This window comes from Sinocyclocheilus grahami, unplaced genomic scaffold (assembly GCF_001515645.1).
Source record: "Sinocyclocheilus grahami isolate Dianchi unplaced genomic scaffold, SAMN03320097.WGS_v1.1 scaffold56.1, whole genome shotgun sequence".
NCBI classification, from domain to species: Eukaryota; Metazoa; Chordata; class Actinopteri; order Cypriniformes; family Cyprinidae; genus Sinocyclocheilus; species Sinocyclocheilus grahami.
In genome coordinates this window covers 3,155,294-3,171,106 of record NW_015505235.1, presented here as the reverse complement: position 1 = coordinate 3,171,106, position 15,813 = coordinate 3,155,294, and the positions used below count along the sequence as shown (strand labels likewise).

The 15,813-nt window shown below is 35.6% G+C and overlaps 1 protein-coding gene across 3 annotated transcripts in view; it reads left to right on the top strand.

Annotated features, from left to right (window-relative positions):
* Positions 1 to 15,538, top strand: part of LOC107584009 (transcription factor EC-like) — a 65,768-nt gene extending 50,230 nt beyond the window's left edge. For all 3 annotated transcript variants that reach the window (XM_016270404.1, XM_016270406.1, XM_016270405.1), the window contains 5 exons: positions 6,842 to 6,887; positions 10,329 to 10,385; positions 11,181 to 11,256; positions 12,039 to 12,186; positions 14,655 to 15,538. In XM_016270404.1, the coding sequence (XP_016125890.1) occupies positions 6,842 to 6,887; positions 10,329 to 10,385; positions 11,181 to 11,256; positions 12,039 to 12,186; positions 14,655 to 15,125 (798 nt within the window). In that variant the 3' untranslated portion in view covers positions 15,126 to 15,538. The remainder of the gene's footprint in view (positions 1 to 6,841; positions 6,888 to 10,328; positions 10,386 to 11,180; positions 11,257 to 12,038; positions 12,187 to 14,654) is intronic.
* Positions 15,539 to 15,813: the final 275 nt, after the last annotated feature.

Below are 15,813 nucleotides of genomic sequence, written 5' to 3'. Positions count from 1 at the left end.
TAATTTAAGGTTGTTTTAATCAGTTGTACTGCTTCCAGATCCCACACACTGTAAAAAGAGCAACTACAAATCATTTTAAGATGATGATGCATCTTGTGAAAAGGCAAGAACAGAGCAAGCTGCCTGTAAGGTAAATAATCGTGTGTGGCGGTGGCAGTGTGTGTGTGGTGAATCCCAGGTGTCATATGATAAATGTGTACTAAAATGTTCCAACATTCTAAAATCCCCCAAACAACTGACTAGAAAAACAGTTTACAATGAGGTCACCCTAGGCCAAAACAACAGCTCGAAGTTGTTTAAATGTTTCATACAATCCAACATGAGAGGAAATAAACATGTTGTAGTGTGGTTTATGCTTGTGAACTAGTTTTAATAAGGCTTAATGTGCTCATAATGAACAGTAAGTATATGCTGTAGCTAATGACAACCACAAAATATGTGCGTCAGTCATGGTGTTATCTTTAAGCAGTCATACATCCCCAGTATAATCTAAATTGATCTTTGAGAGAAGTGCACTGACGAACAGCAGGAGGATTAGGAGTGCTTCCCAGGGACAGAAGTGATTCTGTCAGGTCTGATTTCAGATTCAGCATGACAGAACGTGGGATTCACCCTCTGAAATGGGGAAAACAGAGCTGAAGTGAATGTAGGCCAAGCCACCATGTGGGGGGCCCACAGGGAAGGTGAGGCCCAATTTTACACTGCTTGTAGCTGGACAATACGGTAACTATGCAACACAATTATTTTGCTTTTTTTGGCTGTACTGTGTTGGTTCATTCAAGTAACAGAGGTTAAAGGGGTACTCCTTGTCCCCCCTTTTTATAAAAAAAAAAGCAAAACTTCAGGTTACAGTCAGGCACATACAATGAAAGTAAATAAGGACAAATTTAAAAGTAGAAATGTGATGCTTAACATTTTTAAAAAGCTTTATTAAAAAAAAGAAGGTAAAAACATATTTGAGATGAAAGCTGTTTAAATCATTTTAGTGGTATGATTTTCATTGCTACAAGCAAAACTGGATAGAAACACTTTATAATAAAATCCTTCATAGCATTAATGAATGCAGTACAGTATTTATTAGCCTTTGTTAACATTAGTTAATAAAAATACAGCTGTTCATTGTTAGTTCATGTAAGCTCAGGTCCTTTAAATAATAGTAACAGATACAACTTTAGATTATAATAATGTATTAGTAAATATTAAAATTAACATTAAACTAAAATTGCTAAATGCTTTAGAATTATGTTTCATTGTTAGATTATATTATCTAATGCATGTTATGTTATCTAAATGAAAATTAGCCCATGCTTTAGTCAACCTCAAGGCATCCGATGTGTATATGATTTTCTTCTTTCAGACAAATCCAATCGGAGTTATGTTAAAAAATTGTCCTTGCTCTTCCAAGCTTTATAATGGCACTGGATGGGTGTTTTTTTAACAGTCCAAAGAAGTGCAATAAAGTGCATTCATCCATAATAAAATGTGTCTCACATGGCTCCGGGGGGGTGAATAAAGGCCTCCTGTAGCGAATCGATGCATTTTTGTTAGAAAAATATCCATATTTAAAACGTTATAAACACTTTTCTCTAACTTCCGCTAACTGTCATACATACATGCCCGTTCTTATAATAAAGTGTTACCAATTAGGTTGAACTTTACAAAGAAAAGCTGAGCAATTTTTTCAACCTATAATCATTTTAACACCCATATTGTTTGTGTCTTGTTATTTTATTATGTATTTTAACGTTTATGAACTGGCCCAACTGGTATTTTTGCACTTTTGCATCTTTTAAAAGACTAACAGTGGCTCAAAAACATCACAAGTTCTTTCTTAGAGGAAAGCTGGTAACTTCTGTTGGGTTATTGGCTTAGATTTTTATAGGTTTTTCCACAAGAAGAGAAAAAGAATGTGAGTAAGACTGACTATGCCATATTGGGCCTGAAACTGAAGCCTTTATGGAAGTGCCAAATATGAATCATTGTAGTCCGGATGCCAGACGGGCCTCTCCTGTGTTGCTAAGAGAGCCCCCCACCCGTCGAGGAGCAGCCAGAGGGGCGAGCGGGGGGCTAAGTGCCTCAGATGGCTGTACAGTTTCAGTTGTGTTAGATATGACTGGATGCTCCTATTCCTGTAAAGGCTACCTGGGTGGTCCGAGGCAGGGGGCTGGATTTGAATACTGCCACCTATTAGCTCCAGTGGGCTGTGATTTATGCAGCTGTCAGCTTGAACTTCATCAGGCTTGCAGGCCCTGGTGAGTTGTGGGCACCCAAATCGGGATCCGAGCCTCCCGGCCTCTCTCTTAAGGAGCTAAAGTAAACGTTCCTTCGAGGGAGGGAGAAAAAGCAGAGCGAAAGAAGAAAGAAAAAATGAGGAAAATACTGAGTGCATACCTCTGTCTTGCTCAGTCTCCCTTCTGAAATATGTCCCCCTTTGAATGTTTGGCCTGTTGAGAGGCAGAAAGAGCGAGAGTTGAAAAAAGATGTTTGAAATCGAGCATGATAATTGTGTTTAGACACCAAGTAAGTTTATGTATATGCTTGTTGACATTATACCCATAGAGAGCTTGCACTTTCCCAACTTTTTTGTTTTCTGCATGTCGTCCATGATGAATCAAAAATAAAGTCGCAGAACTTCATTTCAACAAATTAATTTCAGTTCCTGTTTATTATTGACATTTCTTTACATAAAAGTTCTAATATGAAATGAAATGAACATGTAAAATAAATGGTGTTGTTGAGCTGCATGTAGACCATGGTGTAGATAACGAAGGAAAAAAATAAGAAAAATTGCAGAATTAAAAAATGCATTTAAATTAAACAAAATAATTAAATTTTAGCTCTGTTTATTTTTGATAGTTCCTAAAATAAAAACTAGAAAAGAAATGAACGTGCAAAATTAAAAGGTAACACTTTATTTTGATAGTCCACTTTAGACATTCTACTAACTATAAGTAACTTTGTAATTACATGTCAACTACATGTCAACTAATTCTCATTAATTTGCAACTACATGTCTACTAACTCTCAGAGTAGACTGTTAGGGTAGGTTAAGGGTTAGTAGAATAATTTGACAAAGAAAGTGTTAGAAGATATTAAGCAGACAGTTTACTAATACTCTACTAACTGCTAGTTGACATGTAGTTGCAAAGTTACTTACTGTTAATAGAATGTCTAAAGTGGACTATCGAAATAAAGTGTTACCATCACAAATGTCTTGGATATTAAATGCTGTTCTTCAGCTGTAACCAATCAGTCTTCGAATATAAACCAGGTATCATGACTTAATCACACTTATAATCCTTACAGTCAATCAATTATTCTGATCTGGAGTCATGGCTATATGTTCTGTTGGGGCATCTGTTATTAATATTTCAAGACTTTGGCGGTGAAAAGTGTTTTTCTTGTTTAAATAAGAATAATAGTAACATTTATATATGTTCTGCTTTGCAGCAAGCAGTCTTATTTTATTTTTTTATTTTTTTTCCTGCAATCTGGTATCCGTCTTGCAATCTGTCATCATTTTTAGCAAATGCTCCCTGTTTTATTTTATTTTATTTTATTTTTATTTTTTTAAGATATTTTTTTATTCAGCACGGACATATTAAACTGATACAATGTGACCGTAAAAGCCATTCATAATGTTACAAAAGATTCCCATTTCTAATAAATTGTGTTCTTTTGTACTTAATAATCCTGAAAAAATTTATCAATTCCCACAAAAGTATTAAGCAGCACAACTGTTTTCAACTTTGATAATAATCAGAAATGTTTTTGAGCACCAAATCAGCAAATCAGAATGATTTCTGACAGATCACGTGACACTCAATGACTGCTAAAATTAAGCTTTGCTGCCACAGTAATATTTTACATTTAAAAATATACATATATTGTAATGTTTCACAATATTGCTGTTTTTACTGCAATTTTGATCAAAGAAACGCAGCCTTGGTAGGTATATGCAACTTTGTTTAACTTACAGAGCCAAAACTTTACTACGTACAGTAAAATAAGACATAGTGGTTTTAGAAACTGAATAACTTTAATCTCATAGGCATATGTGTGTCTAAAATCAGTATTAGAGATTTACCTGTCAGTCAAGGGACTCTTTTGAAAAGGATAGTTCACCCAAAACATGAAAGTTCTGTCATCATTTACTCACCCTCAACTTCAAAACCTGTAGGTTTTTTTCTGCTGCTGAACACATGTACACACAAAAACAGACATTTGTAAGAATGTGGGTAAACAAATAGTCTCTGATCCCCGCTGACTTTCATAGTAATTTTTCCCATACTATGGAAGTCAATGGGGACCAACAAGGGTTCAGTAACTTGGGTAAACTTGAGTAAATGATGACAGAATGTTTATTTTTGGGTAAACTATCCCTTTAAAAGGCAGCACAGGCCTTAAACATTTTGTCAGTCCAAACACTTTACATTGACAGATGACTTAACTGACTGAGAGATGACTGTAATTTGTGTGAATGAGCACAAGCCTGAAGTATAAGTTCCAGCCAGCCATAAGCCACAACCAATGCTGTATGTATAAATGTAAGTACACTCTTAAAAATAAAGGTGCTTCAAAAGGTTCTTCAAGCGATGCCATAGAAGAACCATTTTTGGTTCCACAAAGAACCATTCAGTCAAAGGTTCTTTAAAGAACCATCTCTTTCTTACCTTTTTATAATCTGAAGAACCTTCTTTCGCCACAAAGAACCTTTTGTGAAACAGAAAGGTTCTTCAGATGTTAAAGGTTCTTTATGGAACCATTTAGACAAAAAGGTTCTTCTATGGCATCGTGAAGCACCTTTATTTTTAAGAGTGTAAGAGGCAAATTTCTGCTTTTAGATGAACACTTTCTGCATACATTTCAGCAAAATGCCAGTTTAGTAATTTTTTTTTCTTGGCATAGTGGCCCTTTAACATAGTCAACAAGTGAGTGTCAACAGAAGAAAAGTTTCACATCCCTCCTCCCTTTATTTTACATGTAGGAAAATGCGCAACACAAAACTCTCGGTCGCTCAATGCTGCCTTAATCACCAATCAAAATAATGCCCTGATCTCACCACAGCTTAATATAAAACATCAGCAACACTATGAAGAACACATGTCTCTTTTCTCTATTCATTATGAGGAAGGTGTTAGCACTAGCATGGGGTACTCACTAATTGGCCACCAGATGGTCATTATGTGGCATGTTGTGTGGAGGAGGTTTTGGAAGCTTGTTGCTGAGCACCTGGGGTGTTTTCTGATTGGAGGTTTTCTTGACAGATGATTTATTCATGTCATGTCATTGGTCAGACCTCTGTAGCCACAAGGCACAAATTAAGGGGGTAGTTTCCAAAATGCCCAGGCCATGGGCTACAAAGACTGGGCTCATTTACACAATAAGTCTTTAACAGTGTAAGGGGTCAGGCCATTCATTTGTGTCACTTTTTAGTCATTCACAGCATAAGTCAATGTAACATATTTTGGTAAAGCTATCACCTTATAACTAAAATGTACATGTTCTTTCCTTTATAAAATAAATCAGAAAATATTAATTGAAGCTACACTGAAAACATATTGCTCTTTTTTGTTTTCGTCTGTATATATCTTACATTTAACATTCTCTTTTAATTCTTCAGTCAGAAGCTTTGCAAGATCAAGTTCCTTGCAGTTATATATGTGCTATTTAGGATGTGGTGCACCTGAGAGCAAATATTTGGTTCCACTGTGTTCTATCTGGGGTTAAACCCATATTATGTACTTCAAAGTTGAAAAGTGCTTGCACATGAGAGGAGTGTGACGCTCCCCTCTTCAGCCAAGCTGCCTGTGTAAAGCGGTTTGCTTAATTTGCATCGGGTCATGTGCAGAGGTCATACTTGTGATTTTGCAGGAAGGCTTTGCTTGAGGTCACAAGCAATCTTTCCAGATGTGCCAGAATGTCATCAAACATGCATAAGCAGAACCATGCGATTTTGTGACATTATGATATTAAAGATGGCAGTTTGGTTTCCCACGCAAAAACCTCATGGGTAGCTCACCATAATTTAGGGATTTGTTCACTTCCATATTTGTTGATGTGAGAAATGGAGAAATGCTCATTAATTAATTATTTAATTAATTAATAAAATAGAATGAATGAATGAATAAATAAATAAACTACAAAACCACAACAAAATTACAAAAACTTTTACAAAAATTTTAATGAAAATAGAAAATCAAAACTAATTCAAAATAGTAATACAAACTATAATAATATCCCAGTTCTACTAAAATAACACTTGTTTATTGTTCAGCAAAAAAATAAATAAAAAAAATCACTTGCTCCACAGCGCCCTCTTTTGTCTCTTGAAGTGCTGCATCTTTTTGCTGATTTTCTCTGCTCAGTTCAAACTTATACTGAATCTGCATAAAATTTTTTTTTTTTACTCAGAAATTGCTAGTAAATGTCAACTACAAAGAAACAGCATTGATTTATATGTGAAATTTTGAAGTAGAAAAGCTTTCATTTCTAGTAAAGTGTACTCCAATAATCTTAAATTTGACATTTGATTATGCTTTCATTTGGAAAAATGAAGCACTCCCAGCTGTAATCAACACGTTTTATTCCTCAAAATCAGTGTATAATAAGTTGAAGTCTAAGCCTGTTGAACAGATAATGTCTGGTGTTTTAGGTTTTTACTCTTAATATACAGAAAGTCTGCGTCAAAAATCATGCATGTAACAAAACACCAAACGTATTACACATGGAGCAAAATAGACTGGATAAAAGATCACGTACATGCAGGAGAACTACACAAGGTGAAGATTTAATGTCTGTGTGTAAATCTAGACTTACTTTCTGTGTCTTTCCTCTGAAGGTGTCCCTGAACAACAGCATGCTGGAGGTGTACGGCGGTGACCAAGGTATGACTGCCCCTCACGGTGGACTGACACCCTCATTGCCCACAAAGCTCTCAGTTAAAATGGAAGTCACAGGTACGGAGCACAGAAGGGCACAGACGCCTGTCCGAGCAGGACCTGTGCTGTTAGCAAAGGCATTTCAGAAAGAAACATTTACAAGAGCAGTTTACTTTCACATTAAGGAGAAATCAATTAAAGGTCTCTAAACCACAAAGATGTCACTGCAGTTTTGAGACAGTTAATTTTCTGTTGCTCATCTTGTGATAGCATTGACAAAAATAAAATGTATAAAATATTTATTGGGATTTAAACTGATCACATTGCTTATTTTTATTATAGTTTATCTATTTTATATAATATACTTACAAACTTACACCTTACAATCAATTTAAAATAAAATTGTTGGAAAAAGAAACCATAATCATAACCAACATATATGCAGAATATCGATAATTATATCAAAGTCTATATTATATAATTATGTATTTTATAAAATTTTTAAAAGTATTATAAAAACTATATGTAACCCTGGACCACAAAACCGGTCATAAGGGTTAATTTTTTAAAATTGAGATTTATGCATCATCTGAAAGCTGAATAAATAAGCTTTCCATTGATGTATGGTTTGTTATGATATGACATATCACTTTTTATGATCTGGCTGAGATACAGCAATTTGAAAATCTGGAATCTGAGGGTGCAAAAAAATCTAAATATTGAGAAAATCGCCTTTAAAGTTGTCCAAATGAAGTTCTTAGCAATGCATATTACTAATCAAAAATTAAGTTTTGATATATTTTCGGTAGGAAATTTACAAAATACCTTCATGGAACATGATCTTTACTTAATATCCTAATGATTTTTGGCATAAAAGAAAAGTCTATAATTTTGACCATACAATGTATTTTTGGCTATTGCTACAAATATACCCCAGCGACTTAAGACTGGTTTTGTGCTCCAGGGTCACATATTGTATTGCATTATTGTATAACTGTATTATACAAATTATAAATAGCATTTTAGTACTTATTTTACCAGATGAATTAGCTGTCTCAAAATTGTAGTGTATTTACATTTATGCATTTGGCATACTTAATTTATTGTTATTTTTCTTTTTTATTTCAAATTATTATTTCACATTATTGTATTATACAATAATAAATGTTTTCATAATAAATATAAAAGATATTGCAATACTACTACTAGTACTGAATGTAAACATAGTATAGTATATTTGATGATATATAATTAAAGTCAATATAAAAATATGATAAAAAAAAGCTAAATCCACTACATAAAAGGTATGCCAAATGCATTCACGTAAATGTAATTTACACAAATATAATGTCTTTTAAAGGTTTATGTAGGCAAGACTATTAAAAACAAAACAACACAATATAGTCTTTCATTCTGGAAATTCAGGAGCGAGCAAACTGTAAATATATCTAGCAAAGCCAACCCAGACGGGCTCATTCCACATGTGTTATTCCAAAAGGCCCGGGCTTTGAAAGCCAAACACAAGCCTGTATGTTTCATTTTATTATCCAGCTGTCTTATTTTAAGAGTCAGCGCGCTCCGTGTTTAGCTCACCATTGTGTTGCTCTCATTCTTCATTATCAGTGCTTCAGTGAGCAGAATATGGTAGCATGTATTCTTAGCATGATAGACACGGCACAATGCCTCCTTTGTGGGCTCCTTTTTTTCTTATGAATGTCATGCATCAAGTAAAGCTAATTGATTCAGGAAATAGAAAGGATGCCTGGAGAACTCTTCACTCTGGCAGGAAAAGAAGTGCATTACTGTCTTTTTAACAGAAGTGTGCTGCACGACGCTCTTGTTTGGTTACACGCGGCACAAATGACCTTATTGAATCAGCAGAAATGAATTGAGAAATCCAATCACTGCTCCCAATTATATAATTTGGAAGAATGTGAATATGAATGCAGAAGCATTTGGCCTTCCTCCTCTCAGCAGATTGGTTAATGGTAAGGTCAGGAAGGATTAAAAGAAGATACACAGCTTTTCTACATTAAGACAGAGATCTGGTGTTGACGAGTCTGGGGTGAATGAAAACAGCTTATTCACACACAAAAAGAGGGCTTGTATTGATGCGTGGCTGCATGTGATGGGTTCAACAGAGGTTAGTGTTGTTTTGTGAGTGTTAGGCAGGGGTCAGGAATCTTGAGGAAGTTGCCAAAACTAATGACATTACTAATCTGACGGCTTTCTTTAAAGACACACTTTGCATCAGCATTGGGGCTGTGCGATTAATCGAAATCGAATCGAAATCGTGATTTAAGATGTTGCGATTTCCTAATCGCAAAGCCTGCGATGTGGACGCGATATTACTCTGTTCCAGAGCATATGCATGACTGCCAGCCTTGAGTTGCATTCTTACTTGCCCTGGGCAAGAAGATTCATTTGAAATAAGTTTATAATGCATGTTGGATATTCCCAATTCAGAAGAGCGCACACACAGCCTGTGTCTGTGAATGCTTCTCATACTCGCTCCTCTCTGCCCCACGCGGCGAGAATCCCGCGTCACGGACGAGGCGTTCATGCTTGCCGCACTCACGCAGCCTGTCTCGCAATGCTAGTTTATACTCGCACCCGGCTCCGCACCGCAAATCTCAACGAGCGCATCTGGCAGTATGGATGAGGCTTGACGCACACGCGCAACCTGTGTCGATTCGCGTCTGGCTCCATGTTTAAAAAGAATGTATATTCAGTCTAACTGCTTGCTAATTTCACTTGGATGAAATGAAACATTCAGCACAATTTTCCACTTGCTCTTAAACTCCCAAATACTTCAAATGAATAAATCAATGTAATACTTTAAATTTTAAATTGACTTAAGAAATACAGTTCTTTATTTATAAAAAATAAAAATTTTCTGTGAAATTAAGTTAATTCTGTAAAAGTAGTTATACCATTATAATCTTGCCTGCTGGAAAAAAAAAAACAATAGAACCCCTCCCAAAACACAATAACAAATGGAATGGATTTCAGGGTTATAATGGGAATTTGTTTAGTTTTAATGTAAACTATAATGGTGTCTATTTGATGGATTCTATTGGTGGGATGTAATCTAGCAGATGACAACCAATAGAACAACAGTAATTCCTATTGGAATAATGCCCAAAACAAAAAGGAATTTTGTAATGGTTTAATAGAAACTATAAGAATTTCTGTGATGATTTCTATAGTTTTTTTCAGCAGGGTAATGATACATATACTGTGCTGCACATTATTGAAAATATTGAGCTGAAGCTTGACTTTGCAAATTTAAAATCGCAAATCAAATCGCAATACCTGTCAAAAAAAAATCGCAATTTGATATTTTCCCCCAAATCGCACAGCCCTAATCAGCATGGTGTTCAACTTACCTTTGGATATAAACTTATGAGTTTCTGCAATAACCTTCCCATATTTCTTCTCTTACAGAACATGACACCAGAGTCCTGGCCAAAGAAAGACAGAAAAAAAACAACCACAATCTAAGTAAGGATTCTATACACTTAAAAAAATTGCCCTGTAAATGCTTCCAAAATAATTCAAATTAGGGCTCGTTCACCCAAAAATTTAAATTCTGTTATCATTTACTCACCCTCATGTCGTTCCAAACATGTATGAGTTTCTTTCTTCTGTTGAACACAAAACAAGATATTATGAAGAATGTTAGTAACCAAACAGCTGACGGTAGCCATTCACTTCCATTGTATTTTGCTTCCATACTATGGGAGTCAATGGCTACAGTCAACTGTTTGTTACCAACATTTTTCAAAAGATCTTCTATTTAGATAACGACAATAGAATTTACATTTTTGGGTGAACTGTCCCTTTAAGAACAAGGTTGATACTTTTCCTAAATGTCCAAAAAAACTATTGTGAACAAAAACTGTATGTTTTGATTATTTTATTGTATTTTTTGTTGTGTGCTTTAATGGGGATCAGATTGAATCCAAAATGAAGCAAAGCTGCTTTTCAGTCCCTGAAAAATGCTTGGTTGCTTTGTGATACAATAAATATTAAATTAAATTTGTCAATTGGAGTCTGACTAGGTCAGAGAAAAAATTCTTTAATATTCTGAGAAGAATAACTTCATTTTTGTATTTATTTTTTAAGACAAGTCAAGTCATTCTCAACAAAATATGAGGGTTATATATTTAATTTATTTATATTTAATAATACACCAATTCATGCTTTAATAAAGTATGCATTATTTATTAATCATTTATATTTCATATTAATATTAGGTTTGTGGTGTATGACATATTTTGTTCTCACAATTGCCAGTTGAAAGACGACGGCGATACAACATCAACTACAGGATCAAGGAGCTCGGAACGCTGATACCGAGGTCAAATGACCCGTAAGTCAAAATGTTCCTGGATTCACTCAATAACAGTCGAGCTGAACTCTAAAAGTCTGAGAAAAGAAAAAAAACAATCACGTCTGAGATAGACTCGTGAAGACAGGGCAAAATGACACTGAAGTAGAGAGAAAATGACAGTACAGTGCTCATTTCTCAAGGAAATACCTACAGAGCGAACAGACTCCCATCTGAATGATGAAAATGAGGTTCAAGGCAAAGTATAGAGCATTTGAACTAAAGTTTAAGCACAACTGAACCTAGAGATGAAGTACAGTGCAGACGGCGAGTCCATTGCCCCGGCTTAATTGAACTTTTTATCATATTTAAATGGAAGGCTAGTGCTGTCACCTTGCCATTAACACAAGATAAAGGAGATTATTAGCTGCGATCAGGCCAACATCTTATTCCAAAGAAAGAGACAATTTCACGACACTTTCCTCCTTTTAAAAAGTAATGGTATCGGGAATGACTGCACTTTACTTCGGCTTCCGAAGTCCAATTTTTTTCCACCTCTTCCGACACCTATTTTTGCTCGGGGATTAACTTTACCGTACAAGGGGCTGTAGAATGGTCTTTCTGCAGACGTACTTAACTATTCCATTAAAATTCCCCATTCAAAGGCAAGGTAATGTCCGAGAATGAATAATTGGCCATGTAAATCACAGTTTCTAAGTCCTGGGAAAAAAAAGAGACCCTTGTGAGGCTTTTCTCTGTGTATGAAAGTTCTGCTGATGCAAAGGCGGTGTTGAGAAAGGTTATCTTTTACGTTTCTCTGGCAGTGATATGCGCTGGAACAAAGGGACGATCCTCAAGGCCTCGGTGGAATACATTAAGTGGCTGCAGAAAGAGCAGCAGCACGCCCGTGATCTCGAGAGCCGACAGAAGAAACTAGAACAGGCCAACAGAAGACTCCTGCTACGAATCCAGGTAAAGAGACAAAAAGAACAAGAGAACGAGCGGAATGTGGCCATGAGAAAGAGCGAGAATGAGATGTAGACATGAGAGATGGCAGAAAAAGATGGTTATAGGAGTGAGCGACGAGGATTTAACAAAAAAATGCTGAAAAAAGACTAGCTTACATTTCAAAAAAAGTAGTACAACTACACTGAAGCTTTTAAAGACTATAGCATCTTCATAAACTAGCAGATGAAACAATTGAATTCTACAAATGGATCTAAATTGGGCTGACAGGATTAAATTAACCTTAATTTTATAATAAACACTCCTAAAGAAAAATAAATGATATAACTGAGTCAAAAACAGTGACAGAAATAGCAGCATTTAACTAAATATTTCCCTGCAAAAAAGAAAGACAAAAGGGCAAAAATGAATTGGCGAGTCATTCATTTAATGAGTGAGTAAAGTTAGAATTACTTCCCATTTTAATAAGAAATGTTGGCAAATTTAGGAATATTTTTGCCAAAAAAACAACAACAACCTTGTAATGGTTGCAGCTTAAGGCCAAAAGTTCAGATGTTATACATTTATAAAATATGTAAAACACTTTATTTTATTTTTTTTAAGAAGTAAATGTTATTTTCACCAACTAAACTTAGATGCCATTTTAGTCCAGGTAAAGCTGACTAAAATGAATTAAAAATGAACTGGTGAGCTGTTTATTTGACCAGTAAATCATTTAATTACAACAATAGTGATTCTCGACAATAAATGGCTTTGCACCATTAAATAAGAGCATTTAGGAGGCCATATTTAATTATTCCCTAAACTTGCTCTTAAAAATGTTTGTACATGGTAAAATGCAGTGACAATACAGCCATATAGTGTTATGTTTTAATACTCTTTGGAAAAGTAGCTTGTCGCTGTAAAAAAGCTGTTTTAAAACAGCCAAATGACTGTCGCTCTATTGACAAACACAGTTTAGTTAGTAGTACCAGTACAATAGCAGCTCAAACCAGGCCTCGAATATATAGCAAACAAAGGTGCCCCAATGTGCCTGACAGCTGAGCTGGCTGCTTCTACTGATGTTTTTTTTTTTTAAACATGGCGAGCTGAGGTAATTACTTGATTAATAAATAGCAGCTACAGCTTCGTCAGGAGCGGAATGGGCCTAGAATTCGATTATGAGGGCTAATAACTTTGAAGAGCCGGGCACCTCATCTGAATTTATGCATTACATTTCCACAGTATTGACATATTCGCAGACCGGGTTCGAGTCTTCTTCACACATGTGAAGACATCGCAATTAGTCCTCAAAGTAATTACCCCGAGGCTCCCTATCCAAAAGCTAATGCTAATAATGCCTCAATTGAGTGTCTGAAGATACCCACGTTAAGAGGCAATGCAATAGCTCATTTAAACTGTCTCCGCTACAGATAATGTGTGGGAGTAATGAAAAGAGAAAAATGTGAAGCCATAGCTGTTAGTGTAGACACTTGCAAGAGTACTAGGTTAGTAATCAGTGTTCATCTCATCAACTATGTAAGTGACAAAAGTGTTGTTTCATTATTATTATTTTTTGATTTCATCAATGATAGCAAAGACGAGTCAAAACATGCACATCTTCATTATATTTAAAATGAATAATATGAATAAAGACGAAAATACCACATAATAAAAAGTATATATTAAAATATAAAAATAAATTAGTATTAAAAAATAACACCAAACAGTGATGCCTTATATTATTGAAAAATCCAGAATATTAATATAATATACATTTTTTAATAAGGTAAATTAACCCACCCAAATGCATTCTATACATATGACACTAATCAGATATTTATAAATGTATAAAATATATTCGGTAAATTTTTTTTTAACATTATTTAGATGTTAATTGTCAACAAAAATTAGTTGACATTTTAATCAAAGTAAAATTGACCAAAATGTTGGCCTATTTAATATTTATTTAATTTAATATTTTCACTAAAAACCCTTGTGATGGTTTCAGCTCAATGCCAAAATGTCAGATATTATAAATGTAGAAAATATGTGAAATATTTGGTTTTCTTTTTCTTTTTTAAAATTGTATTTTTTTTCTCCACCAACTAGAATTAGATTCCATTTTAGTCTATAAAATGGACTAAAATCAATAAATATGACAATGAAATGTTGAGCTTTTAAGAATGCTTCTGCCAAACAATGGTGGCAACTTAAGGCCAAAGGTCTGGGTAATTTAATAATTACCCATCACACACCGTTTAGCTGCCCTGTTTTAATGGGACGCCCTGCTGGCTGGACGTTACCTCAGAATATAGCATTGTGATGAATGAGTTTTTGAAGTTGAATGCATCCCTTCAAGTGTTTATGGGGCAGATGAAAGCCTAGAGCAAAAAATAAGAAGGGAAGAGAACAAATTAGAGTGTTCTTTATTATTATTATTTTTTTAATCTTATATATCTTTAACTCACTTGCCTGTGTGTTATTATTGACAGGAATTGGAAATCCAGGCTCGCGCTCATGGTTTGCCCAGTATGGCTGCTTCTATGGGAGCTGTTGAACTTTCATCCCATCTCCTAAAGCAACAACAGCAGCAGCACCAGCCGGTCACACCGGCCCCTCCGAGCACCCAGGCTCCGCCGCAGCCGGGCCAGCCACCCATCTACCCTCAGGAGGACATGAGCAACCCGGAATACACCCAGCGGACACCCTTACCGGCGGCCATGGTTGCGGGGAACGCCGGAGAACAGACTGATGGCTCCAACACCTACTCCGATCCTCTCTCCCACTTCACCGACTTCTTCTGCAGCACCTTGAAAGAAGAGCACCGGCTGGATGAGATCCTGATGGACGACCCTCTCTCGCCCTTTGGGACTGACCCGCTCCTCTCCGCCGGATCGCCCGCCGTGTCCAAAGGGAGCAGCTGCAGGAGCAGCTTCAGCTCAGAGGAAGCAGACGAGCTCTGACCGTCCAGATGCTGACCAGTAACACTGTGTAACTGGCCTCCCGTTTCCATTGGATTACAAAGACGATGAGAATCTTACTCCAATGTTGAGTCAGACACATCAAAAAAGGGAGACTGACCGATTGATCTACTGCCATTGACCTAAAAGACTGTCTATACAGCAATAACACTGGTTATGTACGATCACTGGATCACAAAATGTATATTTCTGAAACTTAATGGCATTGTTGAGACGGACCGCTTTAGAGAGAGATCTTTTAGTGCCTTATTCAGTGCAGGCTGACTTTATTACCACTGAGACCAGAAGCAATGCAGTCGTTATTATGCTATGCAAAAAAACCTAACGCATCTTTCTATGTTTCATACATACTGTATTTTTCCAGAAACATACTGTTTATGTATTTATGTTTTTAATCCCTGTATTCTTAAAAAAACATTTCTTAATCTAACATGTTACTTTTTATATAAAACCCCTTTTTCATAAACTGAATATACTGTCTCGCATTTCATTCATAACTAAAGTTTCAGTTGAGCTCCTAACCATATAAAGCCTACTGTATCATATTTGAAACACAAATCTCTAAGGCCTTAAAATAATAATCATCAGCAAAAAAACTATTGCACAGAATCTACTACATGCCTTGTGTCATCTGATTCTAGTTTATACTTTTTAGCAAGTAAAATATAAT